Source organism: Felis catus, chromosome B2 (assembly GCF_018350175.1).
Source record: "Felis catus isolate Fca126 chromosome B2, F.catus_Fca126_mat1.0, whole genome shotgun sequence".
NCBI classification, from domain to species: Eukaryota; Metazoa; Chordata; class Mammalia; order Carnivora; family Felidae; genus Felis; species Felis catus.
In genome coordinates, this window is record NC_058372.1 from 125,122,519 (window position 1) to 125,141,598 (window position 19,080).

At 43.9% G+C, this 19,080-nt stretch overlaps 1 protein-coding gene across 5 annotated transcripts in view; it reads left to right on the forward strand.

Annotated features, from left to right (window-relative positions):
* The window catches only part of HECA (hdc homolog, cell cycle regulator), a 132,390-nt gene that overhangs the window by 28,186 nt on the left and 85,124 nt on the right, over positions 1 to 19,080 (forward strand). For 3 of the 5 annotated variants that reach the window (XM_045058126.1, XM_045058123.1, XR_006598340.1), the window contains exons 2-3: positions 9,507 to 10,547; positions 16,574 to 16,749. In XM_045058126.1, the coding sequence (XP_044914061.1) occupies positions 9,507 to 10,547; positions 16,574 to 16,749 (1,217 nt within the window). The remainder of the gene's footprint in view (positions 1 to 9,506; positions 10,548 to 16,573; positions 16,750 to 19,080) is intronic. The other 2 variants (XM_045058125.1, XM_023254456.2) reach the window with 2 other exon arrangements.

The following is a 19,080-nucleotide window of genomic DNA, read 5'->3' on the forward strand; positions in this document are numbered from 1 at the left end:
AAGTTCTGTGGTGTTTCAGAAGAGCAAGGAAAATTCTTAAAATTGGAATAAAGTACTGAAGGATGACAGGAGGTCTTTTCTGGGGTCTTTAGAAATGGGATTGTTTACGACTTCAGCCAGGTCACGATCTTGTGGTCCGTGGGTTCGAGCCCCGCGTCGGGCTCTGGGCTGATGGCTCAGAGCCTGGAGCCTGTTTACGATTCTGTGTCTCCCTCTCTCTCGGCCCCTCCCCCATTCATGATCTGTCTCTCTCTGTCCCAAAAATAAATAAAAAACGTTGGAAAAAAAAGAAATGGGATTGTTTAAAAGCAGTCTTCTGAATGAGAGAAGATATATGCAAATGATATATCTAATAAAGGGTTAATATCCAAAATATATAAAGAACTTACACAAGTTAACACCAAAAAAACCAAACAATCCGATTAAAAAATGCACAGAGGACCTGAATAGACATTTTTTCCAAAGAAGACATACAGATTGCCAACAGACACATGAAAAGATGCTCAACATCACTAATCATCATGGAAATGCAAACCAAAACCGCAACAAAATGAGAATATCACTGCATGCTTGTCAGAATGGCTAGAATCAGGAAAGCAAGAAATACACGTGTTGGCAAGGAAGTGGAAAACTGTTGGTGGGAATGTAAATTGGTACAACCACTGTGCAAAACAGTATGGAGGTTCCTCAGAAAATTAAGAATAGAAATACCATATGGTCCATTAATTCCACTATTGGGTATTTACCAAAGGAAATGAAAACACTAGTTGAAAAAGATAACCTGCACCCCTATGTTCATTGAAGCATTATTTATAAATAGCCAACTTGTGAAAGCAACCGAAGTGTCCATAGAGGAATGGATAAAGAAGATGTGGCATGTGTGTATATATATATATATATATATATATATATATATATATGTATATAAGTATATATACACATATATATATACATATATATGTGTATATATATACATATATATGTGTATATATATACATATATATGTGTATATATATATATATACGTATATATATGTGTATATATATATACGTATATATATGGAATGGATATATATATATACGTATATATATGTATATATATATATACGTATATATATGGAATGGATAAAGAAGATGTGGCATGTATATATATATATATATATATACGTATATAAGTATATATACACATATATATATACATATATATGTGTATATATATACATATATATGTGTATATATATATATACGTATATATATGTGTATATATATATACGTATATATATGTGTATATATATATGCAATATGCATGCATATATACATACAGTGGAATAGTAGTCATAAGAAAAGGTAAGATCTTCCCATTTGCAACAACATGGATGGACCTATAGGGTATTATGCTAAGTAAAATATGTCCGAGAAAGATAAATGCCATATGATTTCACTTATATGTGGAATCTAAAAAACGAATGACTAAATGAATCTAAAGACCAAATAGACTCTTAAATACCCAGAATAGACTGGCTGCCAGAAGGGAGGTGGGTGAAGGAATGGGTATAATTGGTGAAGGGGATTAAGAGGTACAAACTTCCAGTTATAAATAAGTCATGGAAATGGAAAGTATAGCATAGTCAATAATATTGTAATAACTTTGTATGGTGACAGGTGGTTACTATACTTACCATGGTGGTGAGCATTGAGAGTTGTATACAATTGTGGAATCCCTGTGTTTTGCACTTGCAACTAATAGAAACATTGCATGTAAATTATACCTCAATAATAAAAGAAATGGGATAGTTTAACGCTTGGGCAGTCTCTCTGCAGTTACATACAGATACGCTCCTGCATGTACATACATACTTAACCTGGAGTTGTGTTCCCATTTTATGATACTGTGATTTGGTTCCAAGAGCTTGTGAACCTGTCTTTCCTCCAGGGTGAGTGTAGGCAGTACATGTAATGCTATGTACTTCTCTGTGGTCCAGCTCCCTCTGTGATCCAAGCAAAAGAAAGGCAGCCTGCTCATTTATTTCCTAGTACAGTGTGATCCCATTATATGCAAATTAAATTATGCAAATTCCAACTAATGACAAATAATATTAATAAAAGATTCACATGATGTGCAAAATTTCAGTGGATCCACTCCCCCAAATTATGTACCAAGCTATGTCATTTTCAAGCTGGCAGTTCAACTGAATTATACAAATGCTTTGGGGTGCCTGGGTGGGTCAGTTAAACTTCCCACTCTTGGTTTTTGGCTCAGGTCATGATCTCACAGTTTTAGAGTTCAAGCTCCACATTGGGCTCTGCGCTGTCAGCTTCGAATTCTCTCTCTTTCTCTTTGCCCCTCCTGCGTGTGTGCTCTCTCTCTCAAAATAAATGAACTTAAAAAAAGTTGCTGTTACAAAAAATAAAAAAAAAATGCTTTGATACCCAGTGGCATCACCTTTTCTTACAAACAGAAATACCTACTAACCCTTGGCAATAATATGTAAACTTTTTTTGTTTCTTTTTTTAATGTGGACTCTTTGTTTATAGAACTGTTTTCGGGTACCTGGCTGGCTCAGTTGGTAGAGCATGTGCCTCTTGGTCTCAGGATTGTGAGTTTAAGCCCCACATTGGGCATGGAGCCTACTTAAATAAACTTCTTGAAGGATTTTAATGATATTTATTATTTTAATGATATTTATATATACTTATATATATCATGATATATAATGATATTATATTACATTTTAAAGTGATTATCATACTTTAAGTCTATCTTTGAAAATATCCAGGTGTGCTAATATTGTGCTGAAAAACACCCTGAAAATTGGTAACTTTTGAACAGAAATGTGATAAAACATAGTATGATAGGCCATGTCAATTTGTGAGATATAGCTGAGAAATATTAGAGATAATGCTGATATTAAAAAGCAACAGTAAAGAAAAATAGAACACAATGACTGCAGATTTATGTGTTCTGAGGATGCATTCCCCACAACCTTTCCCTTAGTTATGGGAGTTGTTCAGGGACACATCCCATGAATCAAATGTAGCCATGCTTTATGAATCCCTGTTAGCTAGGCTTGGAAAAGATTGCTTAGGTAGAAAAAATACATTTAGCAAGATACTTACTTGTCTGACAGGGAGTAGAACATCTTTAAAGGGTTAGAAGAAGGAAATTTTGCATCTGTTTCTTCAAGACTTGCCAGTAAACATTTAGTGAATTATTTTATGCATGCCACCCTGCTTTGTTGTGGGGAAGAAGTGCATTTCTTGCCCTTATTTATGTGAAGGAGAAAGGAGGATGGTCTCTTTCTGGTTGTAGCTTTGTGCTAAGTGCTTTCAAAGTCCTTTGGTTTTTACGTCACATAATGTAAAGTGATAGGGCTTCTAATAATAATTTCTTAAATTTAAATGTTGGTTAATAAGTACTGGGCACCGTGTGAACTGATTTAATCACTCACTTAATCCTCATGGCACCCCTTTGAGATAGGTACTGTTATTTGTGCCATTCTACAGGGAAGACAGGAGCCCAGGGGAGGTGACGTGATTTGCCAAAGATCTTAAAACTATTAACTGGCAGAGCTGAGAGTCAGATCCAGGCTGGCTGTCTCCAGAGTTGCTGTCCTCATTGACCAATCTCTGTGGCCTCTCAGGAAGCTGGAGATGAGGATCCTCACTTCAGAAACTTCATACGCTGAGGGAAATTAGCTCCAAAAACAAGGGGATGTGTTCCCCTGAAGAGGAATTATTGTATGGAAAAGATACGTGTAGTAAAATAGTGGTTCAGAAACCCTGCGGTTTGTATTTGGTAACTGCATACTGAAAGAGGGGAGAATAGATTATGGGAAGTTTGTAGAAGTGAGGGTGAGGGCCAGGCTGTACCCTGAAATTGGAGTCCCGGGATGAGTCTGGGAGGCCTGTTGAGAACAGTGAGCCCCAAGGGTTCACCCCTCACCCCTTCCCCGTCCTTCAGCTCTTCTGTCACCACAGAGTACTAAATCTGGTTGGGCCGTGCTTTCCTTCACCAAGACGTTAATTGAACAGTATGATTTTCATAGTAGTGGGCTTACAAGGATGCATGTGACCAAGTCCCTACCTTAGATTTTGCCTGGAGAGCCTTGTGTGACTTCGGAAGACCCTCCTCACTCACCCCGCTGCCCCGCTGAACTCGCCACCTGTTTGTGATGCTTGCAACTATTTTAAGAGGGATGAAACATTTAATTTTACAGTTAAAAAGCTGACAATGGCAATGCCTGTCTGGTTTATGGGGCTCCAGTTAGCGTGGATGGGTGTGTCAAGGGGTTTGGGTTTGTTGGGCAGCCAGCGTAGATGAGTACCATCAGATCCTTCTCTTTTAATAGGTGTGGGAGCACAGAGACCTGCCTCTGGTGGGGGGTGGGAGACAGGATACCAGATGAGAAGGCTGGGAAGAGTGACAGACTTTACCCAAGTGATGTCACCTAGCTAGTTCATTGTCGAGACTTGAAACTACTTGAGATTTTTGCCCAGAATGAGGTGATCCCTGATTATTTTCACTTGGGCAGGGAGAAATTGCAGCCGAGTCCTGAGTATCTGATGATGAAGCAGTAAAAATGCACTGGAGGGTTTATATACATTGTGTAAAAGCAGTGTTGACTGCATGAAGGAACAGTGCCCCGTATTCCTTGTCCATCAGACTATCTCAGCTTTAGACTGATGTCCTGAGGAATGTACGTGGCTTGGGCCCTCACTGAACGGGGGGTGGGGTCCCTTCTTCCCTCTCTCCCATTAAAGATTTAGTTGTATCAGATCAGTCTGTAGTATATTTATACCTTCACCTTTGTGGAACTCCTTTTTTTTTTTTTTAATTTTTAACGTTTATTTATTATTGATAGAGCATGAGCAGGGGAGGGGCAGAGAGAGAGGGGGGGACACAGAATCCGAAGCAGGCTCCAGGCTCAGAGATATCAGCACAGAGCCCGACGTGGGGCTCAAATCCACAAACTGTGAGATCATGACCTGAGCGAAAGTTGGATACTCAACCAACTGAGCCACCCGGGTGCCCCAGGAACTCCAATTCTTAAGAGCTAGGAATTTTGTAAATTTAGAGACCACTTTCAGGAAGCAATCCAGTGCATGTCTATAACACTGTCATTTGTTATGGGTGCGATTTGAACACTGTGCTATTTGTTAGAGTTCTGAAATCTTTCCCTGTCTGTTTTAGTTACCTGTAAAACTTTGGAGATTGAAAGAGACATGGCCTCATTTCATTTCCTTACGTTCTGAACCCCTTTTGTGGGTCCAAAACATTAGGTAGGACAAGTAGGCAATATATTGGAGCGGTTTGCGTTGAGTTATGGAGCCAGAGGCACAGGTATCCAGTGACGGTGGAGGTAGCAGGAAGAGTTGTGGCAGAACTGCGCAGAGAGCCTCCACATACGTTTTAGCGTGAATGAGGGCAAGCATCTTTGTTCTCTCTTTACAGAGGAGGAAGCAGGAAACTGCCCCACGCCAAACAGCGAGTCACCCAACCCCCTCGTGCATCGTTCCCAGCTGCCTTTCCAGTGTGGACAGTGGGAGGGAGAGGGCAAGTCTGAACCAAGCCTAGAAGGAAATTGTGTCTGCATGCAGACGCCAGCCCTCCGTGGCTTCATCGGAAGGCTGTGTGAGATGTGAGAAGCCTGTCCCAAGTCCTCGCGCAGGACCCGAGTCTCACCCTGGTACTCACCCTGGCCCCTGGAGCCTTGCCGTGGGGCTGGTGGTGTGTAATGTTTGGTCTCAAGCCCTTGTCTTTGTTTTGGAGGCCCAGCCACAAAGGCCACATCGGAGTGGCTGAGATGTAAACGAGCGCGCTGGCAGGTTGGAGCGGGGGTCTCTTCGTGGCAGAGCCGCGGAGGGGAGATTGTGGGCTAGCACGGCTGCGGTCGGGGTGGGGCAGTGATGGGGAAGAGGGGAGCTGTCCGGCTTCCTCCGATCCACACACACCTTTCTGCCAGAGCGCTCTGCGTGAGTTGCTGCTTCTCCCAGCTCCAAAGACCCGGTTCGTAGGCAGGGCTCAAAATTGCTTCCGTGATGTATTTGCGGCTTTTCGACAAAGATGTAAATAGGACTTTTCTCCTCTTAATGTACCTTCTTTAATGTGGAAATACTTTAAAGAGAAATATCAAACCAGTCTCGGCATTTAAGATTTAAAACTTTGGACGTTGTGAATGCCGAGGTATAGTTAGGCCATTCTTTGATTTCTTTCGTCCTGGGTTAATATCACTTTGGCTACTGCTATTACATTTCAGAGGCATTCTCTCCAAAGCTGTTTCTCTGAAGGATAGATAAAAGCAACTGAACTTTGTTTAATTGACTAATTAACATTTTAAAGGACACTAAAGGTCACAGCCCAGGGGACTGCAGTTAATTTTGCCCAGTTTACAGACCATTTTTCTACTTCATCTCAGTGTGCTTCAGTACTAGGCCTTGCTCTCTGTGTAGGATTTTGGCTTGCTCTCTTCCTTCTCTGCTTGTTGGGTTGGGTTTCTTTTGCCAGTGTCATTTTAATGCAGCTTCATTAGCACAGGATGTGTGCAAGGCCTAGGCCCAGTGGTGCCAGGAACACAGAGGGAAGAGGCATCCTGTCTGAAGTTATCACCTGGTGGGACCACAGTGGGGACTCAAGTAAGGTTCAGACCAGCTGTGGTCGGGAGGGGGTGGTTCTGGTGAAATCAGTGTCTAGAGGTGGGCCTTGAAGGATGGGAGGAAACGGAGAAGGTTTTCTATGTGCCAGGCCCTGCTCTAAGTGCCACTCGTGTGTTGGTATATTTTGTCCTTACAACAACCATATAAAGTACATTCAGTTGTTACCTGCATTCTGTACAGGAAATTAAGACAGAAGTGACTTGTCCGGGAGCACGCAGCTCAGCAGTGGTACTGCTGGGATTCTAGCTCGGGCAGTCTGGTTGAGAGTCCATGCTGTGAATTGCTACACTAGGCCGGTAGGATTTGGACAAATGAAGATTAAGGATTGTGGGCTCCTAGGTGGTAGATGGGGGAACCACAGTGATCAAAGGAATGGAGGTAGACAAGTTGGGTAGGGCCTTTGACCGACGCCCGGAGTTCCACGCTGAAGGGGAAGATTGTAACACACGAGTGCCATGGGCTGTATGGGTGCCATCACCTGTGCTGGTGGAGTGCTGTATTTGTGATCCAGTGGGCGGGGGTGAGGTCGGGAAGGGCTTTGAGTGATGCAGTTGCAGAGCTCATTGCCTCTCCTACTGTTAAAGCTATCCTGAGTTTTTGGCATTCGTTCCCTCAGTAGATATACATGTGTAGGTCCCTACTCTTACTGGCCTCTTCCCATTCTTTTCCCTTTCTTCTACAGTTGTACTTCTGGGAAGAGTTTTCTGGAAGGTCATCTGTACTACTACTATTTTACCTCACCATCTACTCTTCACCATCCACCTCTGATCTGTCCCCTGTCATCCCACTGGAACTGTTCTTGCTAAGATGTCACTGACTGGCTTACTGACCATTCTGGTGAGGACTTTTCAGTCTTTAAGTTACCCAGTAGTTTCCAACGAGGGGCAGTTTTTTTTTCCCTCTGCCCACCCAGGGGATAGCTGGCAGTGTCTGGAGACATTTTGGGGCGTCACAGTTGAGGAGGGTGGTGTTCCTGGCACCTAGCAGAAATGCTGCTAAATGTCTTACAGTGCACAGGACACTGCCCACAACAAAGAAGTACCCAGTCCAAAATGTCAGTGGTGCAGAGGTTGAGAAACAGTGATCTCTGGGGGATTTCTTAGTCCTCTGTTCTTGTAACTTTCCAGCTGCCATGATAGAATTCTCTCCTGACTTGTCTTTCAGTGAATCCTCAGTTCATTCCTTACTAGGCTCTGTGGAGGACTCTTCTCCTGCCTTTTAATGTTGCCTCTCAGGATTCCTCTCCTCACATTCCTTTTGGGCTAACTCCTCAGTCCAGGGATTTAACCTCCACCTCTGGGTGTGTAGCTACACATCTGTATTCGGGCCCCAGGTCACTTGAGCTCTGGGCTTGTCTTTCTCCACCTCGGTGGCACACAGGCTTCCAATTCAGCAGATCCAGAATCCGGCCAGCCCCAAGTTGTCTTTGTCCAAACCTGCCCCTCTTGTGCTCGCTGTCCATCAGAGTTTGCTCATCCCAGCAGCGGGTGCCATCTTACTGTGCTGCTGCTGTAGGTCAGGCTCTCACTCATGTCCCACACTGCCACCAGGGACTCATGTCCCACACTGCCATCAGGGTAAGCTTTCTAGAACAGAACTCTGACTGACTGTTCTCAACTACAAAAAGATAAAGTCTAAACTAAGCTTGGCATGTAGAACCTTCCTGATCAAGCCCAGCGGTTCCCGACTAGGAGTATTACTGCTTTCCAAAAGGGCCTTTTGAAAATATTAAGGGTGTTGAAGTAACCAGAATCCAGTGGAATTCGTCACTATAAATCCTATTTACTTGTTAAGAAATAGATCCTACTCTGTGTCACCAAGTTTTCCCTCCTTTTAGGGGGACCCGATTGGCCTTTTGGATGCCCGTGGTTAAATAGGGCAGAAATATCTCGGTGTTCCTGCTTTCTGTCCTGATAGCTTGAGGAGAGTTCCGGTTTTCTCCTTCATGACCTGGCGGTGTAATTCTGTGTAGACCAACAATTAGTTTGACCAGACATTCTCCCCTTAGGTATCAGACCATTCTAGGAGAGAACTGGGGAGAGGTAATTCTGTTTTCGAGCTTTTCTGTGATATTCAGGATAACCTAAAGTTTGTGAAAAAGGGCTTTGCGGGCCCTTTACGAGCTATCACCTGAACTAGTTGGCTAAGTGGCTTCATCATATGATTTCCTAGTTCATTAGAGTGATTCCTTTTTTAAAATTTTTTTTTTAACGTTTATTTATTTTTGAGACAGAGAGAGACAGAGCATGAATGGGGGAGGGTCAGAGAGAGAGAGAGGGAGACACAGAATCTGAAACAGGCTCCAGGCTTTGAGCTGTCAGCACAGAGCCTGATGCGGGGCTCGAACTCACGAACTGTGAGATCATGACCTGAGCCGAAGTCGGACGCTTAACCAACTGAGCCACCCAGGCGCCCCAGAGTGATTCCTTTTTTAAAAGAACCTTGGAACTGCCTGTCATTACACTCACATCTTAGGAAAACCTCGTGCTACACTATACCGTTGTAAGTATTGACATACGGCTAATTGCACTGTGAAGGATTTGGACTTTCTGAAGCTTACTGGTGTGTTTTTCAGCAGATAACAAACATCTGAAAATAAATTCCCTTGGCCCAGCAAAACACCAGAAGAGAGTAGTACGTGTTGTCTAATCCTGTCTGGTGTTATTCCAGCGGAGGAAATCTTGACACCAGAAAGTTGCACTGTTGGCATGAATGGGCTAAGGTGGGGATGGTAGCTTTGCTCTCTGACCAGGTGCCAGCTGGGATTCCAGCTCCTGCGTGCTGAACCTCTCTCTCTCTCTCCCCTCCTCTGTCTCTCTCTCTCTCTCTCTCTCTGTCTCTGTTTCTTCCCAGAAGCCCCTTGTGCCACACCCCTGATCTGCAGCTTTGGCAGGCCGGTGGACCTGGACAAGGACGACTACCAGAAGGTGGTGTGCAACAACGAGCACTGCCCCTCCAGCACCTGGATGCACCTGCAGTGTTTCTACGAGTGGGAGAGCAGCATCCTCGTCCAGTTCAACTGCATCGGCCGGGCCCGCAGCTGGAACGAGAAGCAGTGCCGCCAAAACATGTGGACAAAGAAGGGCTACGACCTGGCCTTCCGCTTCTGCTCCTGCCGCTGTGGGCAGGGCCACTTAAAGAAGGACACAGACTGGTACCAGGTGAAGCGGATGCAGGATGAGAAAAAGAAGAAGTCCGTGTCGGAGAAGAACACAGGGAGGCCCCCCGGCGAAACAGGGGAGGAAGCAAAAAAGTGCAGGCCGCCGAACAAGCCCCAGAAAGGCCTGAGCCATGACCTCCCGCGGCGGCACTCCATGGACCGGCAGAACTCCCAGGAGAAGGCAGTCGGCGCCGCAGCCTACGGGGCCCGCTCTCCCTGCGGCTCCCCTGGCCAGTCCCCGCCCACCGGCTACTCCATCCTCTCCCCTGCCCACTTCAGCGGCCCCCGCTCCTCCAGGTACCTCGGGGAATTCTTGAAGAATGCCATCCATCTGGAGCCTCACAAGAAGGCCATGGCCGGGGGCCACGTGTTCCGAAACACCCACTTCGAGTATAGTCCGGCTGGGTTATCTGTGCACAGGGGGGGCCACTTCGACGCGCCCGTGCAGTTCCTGCGGCGGCTGGACTTGTCCGAACTGCTCACTCACATCCCCCGGCATAAGTTGAACACTTTCCACGTGCGGATGGAAGACGATGCCCAGATGGGCCAGGGCGAGGATCTGCGCAAATTCATTCTCGCGGCCCTCAGCGCCAGCCACAGGAATGTCGTGAACTGTGCTCTGTGCCACCGGGCCCTCCCGGTGTTCGAACAGTTCCCGCTGGTGGATGGAACTCTGTTCTTGAGCCCGTCGAGACACGATGAGATCGAATATGATGTTCCGTGTCATCTTCAAGGTACAGGTGTTCATTCACCTTGCCTGCTTTCGGTTTGTTACAAGCTGAAAAGCTAACACGATGGGATGGCTCTGTTCTGGCTTAATTTTAACTGTTGCTGCTTTTCGTCTTAGTCAGGTGCTAGGTAATGCTTGAGTATTTCAGCTTTGCCCATTGAGGTGGTGGCAGTGGGGCTGGTTTTCTTCCTTTACTCCGACGTCACCGTACCAAGTATTGTTGTCCCCGGGGGTAATTTGTGTTTGGTTCTGCTGTGATTTTGAACGGCGGATTCCTGGTGTATAGTTTTCTGTAACTGGGAGGGGATTGAGAGTAGGAATTGCATAATTATGTCACTTGGTGTAAGACAGTTGCCTTTCAAACCTTTGTTAATGTGCCCAGCACGTTGTGTATTCGGTTTGATCCTTGTAAACATGATGGAGTAAGGGAAAGTGGGGGTCAGAGAGGACCAACGCGTTTTTAGATTAGTTGAAACAATCTTGAAGTTTATGGAAGGTGAGTCTTTCTTGATAGCCGCAAAAGGAAAGTGGAGGGTTATTGAAAGCTGAGACATCACCCTGGTGGTGGAGTGGGGGGAACTTAGTGCTGTGGATGACTGTTCAAGGATGTAGGGATAGTTCGGCCATCACTTAAGTGATGGGGGTTGGTCAGTATCAGGGAGAAACCTGTCCATTCATGTAAAATTATTGAATTTTTTAAAAAGGTTTTTATTTATTTATTTTGAGAGAGAGAGTGCATGCACATAGATGTGTGAGGTGGGGAGGAGCAAAGAGAGGGGGAGAGAGAGAGAGAGACAGAGACAGACAGAGGCAGACAGAGGGAGTAAATCCCAAGTAAGTTCCACACCGGCAGCATGGAGCCCAATGTGGGGCTTGATCTCACAGCAGTGAGATCATGACCTGAACCAAAATCAAGATCAGCCGCTTACCCCATTGAGCCACCCAGGCGCCCTAAATTACTGAATTTCTATAAAAGTGAGATACATGATGTGTAACACATTTGTAACTTTAAAAGCGTGCTAAAAAATGGGGCGCCTATGACAGTGCAGAGCCTGCTTGGGATTCTCTCCCTCTCCCCCCCACTCTCTCTGCCCCTCCTGTGCATGCTCTTTCTCTCAAAATAAATAAACAAACTTAACAAACAAAAATACATTTCAAAACAAGTGTGCTAACAAAGCACATAGTAGAAACGATGCTAACATAGTAGAAACGATGTAGCCCTACCTGCCTTCTTCCCATCAATGCCTGCTGTTTCGGTTCCCAGAGACGAGCACGTTTCAACTGTAACTGATTCTCAGGTTTTTCCCATCATCATTTAAAAACTGCTATCTTCATGTCCAATTTTGGATACTGTCTGTTGGCTTACTTTTGAGGTGGATGTGGATGACTCTGCTTTCTTAAATCTTCCGCTTTCTATCAGGATAATCTATTACAGTTCTTGGTTAAATCCTTAATGTTTTTACTGTTAATATTATGTAAATATTTAGTGTTGAGTAAGTAGTGTAGGTGCATTTCCTGTGTAGAGTACAGTATATTCTAAGACATCTTTTGTTTTTCTTCAAGTTAATAGTTGCTTCACAGTTTCATTGGCTTCATCTTTTTGGAAACAATGGCTGGTTGTTCTCACTTTCCAGCAGCTCTCACAAAGCTTTCAGAAACATTTGCACATACGTATCATACGTTTTATAAATTTCTTTTTGCAGAAATCTCCTTCACGGAGCCTTTCGTCTCCCTGCTTCTGTCTGTCCTGGTGCACTCATTACTGGCTGTACTACATAGCTGCCCTTCCAGGAATTCTTTATTTGCTTTTCTTTTCTTTCTTTTTTTTTTTTTTTTAATCTTCTGTTTCCTAGATCCCGTGTTTTCTTTTTTCTTGGTTTATTCCCTCAGTTTGTTAAGAAACATCCCCAGGAGCTTTCTGAGAAAGGAAGCATGGGAATAGGTATTTTCTGACTTTGAAAGTCTGATAAGATCTTGATTCTATCTTCATACTTGATTGCTGTCTGACTGGGTAGAAGTCTTCCAAGTTATAAATATTCTTCCCTTAGGATTTTGAAGGCATTTCTTCACTGTCTCCTGTCTTCCAGTGTCACTGTTGAGAAGTCAAATAGTAATCTTATTCCTGTCCCTTTGTTCTCCCCTTCTATCCCCTGAAGGTTTTAAGATTTCCTCTTTATCCCTAGTGTTCTGAAGTTTCACCGTCACTTGTCCCCCCCCCCCTCCCCCCCCAATTCGTTGTGAAACATTTGACTGTGTAAACTTACAGTCTTTAGTTTGGGGGAATTTTCTTCTAATTTATTTCTCTGAAGATTTTTTCTTTCATTTAAGGGGGGAAAAAAAAACCTGTGCAACTGTTAGTCAGATATTTGATCTCTTAAAATTGATCCCTTTTTTTTGTTCTATTATATACACATTGAGCCTATTGTTTATCTCTTTATCTTGCCTTCTGGAAGATTTCTTGGACTTTATATTCCAGTATTTTTACTGAGTTTAAGATTTTCTGTTATGTAAATATGAATATAATTTCCAAGAGCTCTTTTTAATAGCATCTTGTTCTTGTTTCACAGATGCAGTTTCTTGTCCTAACTTTCTCATCCGAGGAAGAGGAAGTGAAGTTGCAGGGGGAGCCCCACCCCCTTCCTTTTCCAGAGCTTCACCTCATCCCGAATGTCTTTTAACCTTTGTTAAAGGCAAATTACTCCCCCACTGAGTGTTTTAAAACAGTGATGATTTCTGATTTGTCACCGTTCTGTGGGGAGGTTGGTTAGGATGGCCCCTGACACGGGTCTGACAGTTGGCAGACTGGCTGGCCTGGGGAGCCTCAGCCGGACTGAATGGCTCTACCCTCCTCCTTGTTCTGTGTAGTCTTCTATCTTCCGGTAGGGCTGGGCTGGGCTCTTTCCTGCATTCAGTGGGGGTGAGTGTGGGGGCTGCAGTCTCTCTCCAGAGGCGTAGGCGTGGAACTGAGTCTCATCACTTCCGTCACGTTGTGTTCTTCAAAATAAGTTGTAAGGCTAGCCGAGATTTGGGGGGTGATTTGGTGGAAAAAGTTGCACAGAATGGCTACTTGTCTATCCCACACTGTTTTCCTCTCAGCACCTCATCCCAGTCCCCCCTGTGCATGCTGGCTGCTTCCAGAGCTAAACCATTTAAAATGCCTTCATCCAGCTTCTGAGCTCTTATTTTGGTTCAGGTTTGCAGGTATCTCGTAGTTTCCTGGAAAATGGAGTTTGTGTTTTGTTTCTCATTCTTTATACTGGTCGGGGATAATTTTAGAGGGAAGTAGGTGGAAACTACTTTCACTTCGTTTTAAGGCTGGAAATACTCTTTCTGAAGATGAATGAGAGTACAGGCGTTTGGTGTACATGAGAGGAGTGTTCTTCTATTTGTGATGGATTCTTTTCGCTTAACCCATTCATCAGCGAGTCCGTTTTATGAATTTCATACATGTGCTGGGTACTATCAGTTCTTGCTTTTCACCAATTTATAATCTTAGGATGCGATGTTTTTTTTTTTTAAGTTTATTTATTTATTTTGAGAGAGAGAGAGAGAGAGGAGAGAGAGAGTATGTGCAGGTGGGGAAGGGGCAAAGAGAGGGAGAGAGAATCCCAAGCAGGCCCCGCACCACCAGAGCCCGATGCAGGGCTCGAACTGCCGAACTGTGAGTTCATGACCTGAGCTGAAGTTGGACGCCCAACCAGCTGAGCCACCCAGGTGCCCCCAGGATGTAAGATGTTTTTATAAAAATGTAATTAACTTTACCAGACTGAAGACACTAGTACCACCTGTGGAGTTAATAACACCTGGATATGATGTACGTTAGGCATCCTGTAGTTGCCTACAGTAAGGAAGGGGCCACTTTGGCCTGCGTAGTCACAGGAGGCAGCGTGAAGGCAGATGTCAGAAGGTGGGCTGGATTTTGATAAGCAGAGGGTCTGCTCACATAAGGTCTTTGCTGATAAGGACAGGGAGCAACATGAGCAAAGGAATGGTGGTTAAAAAGTCGGGAGACAGAACTGGAGAGAACAGGTTGGTTAGGGTAGAGGTTCTGCAGTGGACAATGAGTAGGTCAGGTGGACAATAGATTGTGGGTGTCCTTTTGAGCCATAACAAGAGCTTTGCCGTGTTCTTTAAGAACTGAAGAGTTTAAAAAAAACATTGTTTTTAATGTTTGTTTATTTTTTGAGAGAGAGAGAGAGAGACAGACAGACAGAGCACGAGCGGGGGAGGAGCAGAGAGAGAGGGAGACACAGAATGCGAAGCAGGCTCCAGGCTCTGAGTTGTCAGCACAGAGCCCGACGCGGGGCCTGAACTCACGAACTGTGAGATCATGACTTGAGCCAAAGTCAGACGCTCAACCAACTGAGCCACCCAGGTGCCCCAAGAGTTGTTTTTTTTAAGAGTAGGTGATCAGTTGGGGAAAAAATTGTTCAAAAGGGGTGGAACCTATCTATAGGGAGGTGGAACTTCTTGTAGAACTTCTATCTCCGGTCTAGATGGCAGGAGATGAGAGACTGTTGGGTGCTAACAGTGGGAACTGAAAGGTAGGAATATATATCTACAGGAGATTATTTTAAAGGAAAAATTGGAGCTTGGGGGACAGTTGCCTATAGAGGATGAGAATGCATCCCTGTTAGCTCACTTTGGCTCTAGATCAGATAAATGATGCTGTCACGGACGGGAGTGGAGAATGTTGGGAAGGGGACTTGTCTTAGGGGAAAGACGATGAGGACATTGGTGTGTTTTGGGTTTGAAGGGGTGTTGGGACTCTTCGCTGGAGAGGTCTATGTAGCAAGCACCTTGAGAAATAAGCATTTGGGGAGCTTCTTTTATAACAGTGGTGGTTCAGATTTTAAGATTAGAAGAACTCTTGAATAGGGAGAAAAGAGAAAGTAAAGGAAGAGTATATGGCAGAGCCCAGGACCATGTCTGAAGGGAACCTATCAGGGAATGGGTGGAGAAAGGTGAAAATTAGATAGTCCTGAGAACAGTGTGTGTGTGTGTGTGTGTGTGTGTGTGTGTGTGTGTGTGTGCGCGCGCGTGTGCGCGTGTGTGTAGGCGTGTTCCTACCCTCACGGAGGAAGAGAGAGCCTTGTAAGCAAATGCAATGAAGTGTCTCTGTAAGTACTGTATTACCCCCGACCCCCCCAACAGGTAAGGAGCAGGCTGGCCCTAACCTCTGAAAGGTGAAGAGCCATGGGCGGGCGGATGGCAGGGAGCAGCACATTCTGGAGGGGGATGTGTTCTTCTTACCATAGCTTTCAGCACAGCAGAGCTCCCTGTGAGAGCAACAGTGTTGCTCTTACACACTGTCTGGGCTGATCCTGGACATTCCCAGTCTTTCCCAATGATTTGAATCCTAACTAACCCTTCTGTGTAAACAAGGGTGACTTCTTTCTCAAGCACTAGATGTTAATAGGTGATGGAAGAATGGGGTCGTGTCTTTGAAGAGCCAAGTAAATAACAAAGCATTGAACTCCTTTTAAATAACCATTTACAAGTAAGCTATAATTCTGGTTCCTAAATTAAATATGGTGATGGCTGAGCAGTTTTGGAGACAAAGACAGTTAACGTAGTAATCGTGGCTGTGGTAGAATTCTGGGCCACCAGTATATCAAGACAGACTTTTGCCTTTTTTTATGATGGGACCTGTCGGTGGATGAAAGCCCTTGACTGCAGACTAGTGTTGTGGTTCAGTCCCCACACCATGCACAGACTTCCGAGCAGAAAGTCCTCTGTCATCACTGGCTAGTTTTTAGCATTTGTGGCTTGATCATTTGAGTTTGGATGTCCATATTGGAAACCTGTCAGTTCTTTTTGGAAAAGTGAATTGAGCCAATATTTATTAAAACTGAACTTCAAATATATGTCCCATTGATAATAGTTAGTATTCATCATTATTCTAAAAGGACATCTTGGGGATATGTGATAAATAGGACCTATTTTGCTTATTTTATTTGAATGATAACATGTTTGTTTATAATTGATGGGTAACCCACTTTTTTTATCCCTTCTAACGGCCACTCTCAGCATTATGTCTTCTGTGCACAGGGAGACTCATGCACCTGTACGCGGTGTGCGTGGACTGCCTGGAAGGGGTTCACAAGATCATCTGCATCAAGTGTAAGTCGCGGTGGGACGGCAGCTGGCACCAGCTGGGCACCATGTACACCTACGACATCCTGGCCGCCTCTCCGTGCTGTCAGGTTGGTATTGGCCCCACAGAGCGAGCTGTGGATGATCTCCGGCTTCTTTTCTGTAGTCGGTGTAGAGGAGTTAGAGGCAGTGCTGTAGTTAGCTTGGGAGAGGAGGAGGAAGATAAGTGAACAATCCTAAGACTTCCCCAGAGTCCAGGGATGATGGCTGATTCACCAGTGTGAGGGAGTTGTTGCTGGAATACTCGGCAGCCACTCAAAGGGGTATGTAGAGTAATGTCTAATTCATAAGAAAGACTTTTAGTATTTCAAGTCACAAAGGTACTTTATAAAATAGCATAATATGTATGGAAGTATGCTTCCATTTGTAAAAAGGGAGCTGCTGGCCTGTTAACCAGAGGTTGTTTCTGGATGGTGGGATGCTAAGTGGTTCCCTAAGTTTTCTTTTGCTGTATTTTCTTATGTTTGTATGATTAACGTATACTTAGGTTCTAGTAAGAAAAAAAAGCTATTACTTAGGGGTGCCTGGGTGGCTCAGTCAGTTCAGTTGTCTGACTTCAGCTCAGGTCATGGTCTCATAGTTCATGGGTTCAAGCCCCTTCTTTAATAGAGAGGATTTTCTTTTGCTTTCTTCCTATGGGATAGTAAAGTTACCCAGGAACTGCCTGCTTTGTACAGTGTTGGGAGGTCAACATGAAAGATATGTAATCCATAAAGCACCGGTAAGAGGAAGCATTTTCCAAAACTTAGCTGCCACCAGGAAAAAGGGAAGTGGTAGCCTCTGAAAACATGTTAATAAGTACATGGAAACACAGCAGACAAAAGAAATTTCTTGGAAGTATCTTGGTTTGTTTCCAAGTGCTTGGGGAAAAGAAAGCCTCGTTTTAGAATTCCTTGATATTCATGGGTAGGAGAGAATTTTCCTTGGCTCTTTGGTGGCCAAGTCTGGCTTTCAATGTCAATAACTAGTACACACTTTATTGGTTACTACATAGTTTTGTATCTTTAGCATTATGGTTTGATTTTATAAAGAGAGTATCCTGTGATAACCTGTGTCGGTTGAATTAAAAGGTTGGTGGAGTGGGTTTTTCAGCTATATTTTGTCTCTACTAGTGTTCTCAGAAGAGAAGCATGGCCGTGAGAGACCTAGATGGCCATCCGTAGCCTGTCATTTGATTCCGGATAGGACTGACCACTTTTATGCTATTCTGATACATTGACCACATTTCCATTTTAAAATTCCATTAGCGTTGGAAATGAGATCTCATTAGCCTTTGAGTTCTGCACTGTAGCGTTTTGTAATATCCATCGTGCCGTGATGGCAGCTTTTGAGATGAGAGAAACAGGAGGCGGCGGCTTCTCTCTCTACACACATGAGAGAGGGTTTTCTTTTAAAGAAATAAGGAAATAAAAGAATTTGGGGCCTGTGCCTCATAGAATGTTGGTGCCGGGAAGGACCTGGGAGATCTAGTTTAGCCTCCTTGTTTTCCACACACAGAATAGACCTTTTCGCCCAGGTCTTTACAAATGTGTCACAGCCAGTCTGGTGTTCTTTCTACTAGACACTTGAAAGACAATGGGATTATTTCCTTATCTTTAGGGAGGAAAGCAGAATGGCATCCTGCCATACCCAGTATTGGTACCCACTGTGTATTTCTTCCTTAAAACTATAAGCTCAGACTTTTATTTTATGGCTTCCTAGTAAAATGGAAAACATGTTTGATTACTCTTTGGCTTTAAAAAAATATCAATTAATTACAGTTCACTCTTGAACAACATAGGGGTTAAGGGCACTGATCCCCTGTGCAGTCGAAAATCCACATACAACTTTTGACTCCCCAAATGCTTAACTACTAATAGTCTCCTACTGACCAGAAGCCTTACCGATAACATAAATAAGTAGTTGATTAACGCATATTTTGTATATCATATGTATTGTATACTGTATTCTTACATTGAATAAGGTAGAGAAAAGATAATATTATAAAGAAAATAATAAGGGAGAGAAAATACATTTATAATACTGTATTGTATTTATTTAAACAAATCTGCTTATTTATAAGAGGACTCATGTAGTTCAACCTGGGTTGTTCAAGGGTCAACTGTTTATTCACCGGGAAGGTACAAGTGTTAGACCGTATTAAGGAATCAAGAAAAGTCTTCTAATAAGGCTTTGAGCCAAAAATAAGCGATGGTTAGTTATTTGAAAGGAACAGCAGATTAAAGAGAATGATTCAAGAGAGAGGTTTGCCCAGAATTTCACTTTTGTTGTTCAGAGAGATTAATCAGCTAAAAGAGAATTGATCTTAGACTCCAGAAAAGTCGTCCATGTCACGACTAAACATGTGGGCTCTGGAGTAAGCTACTTTGTTCAGTTTCCAG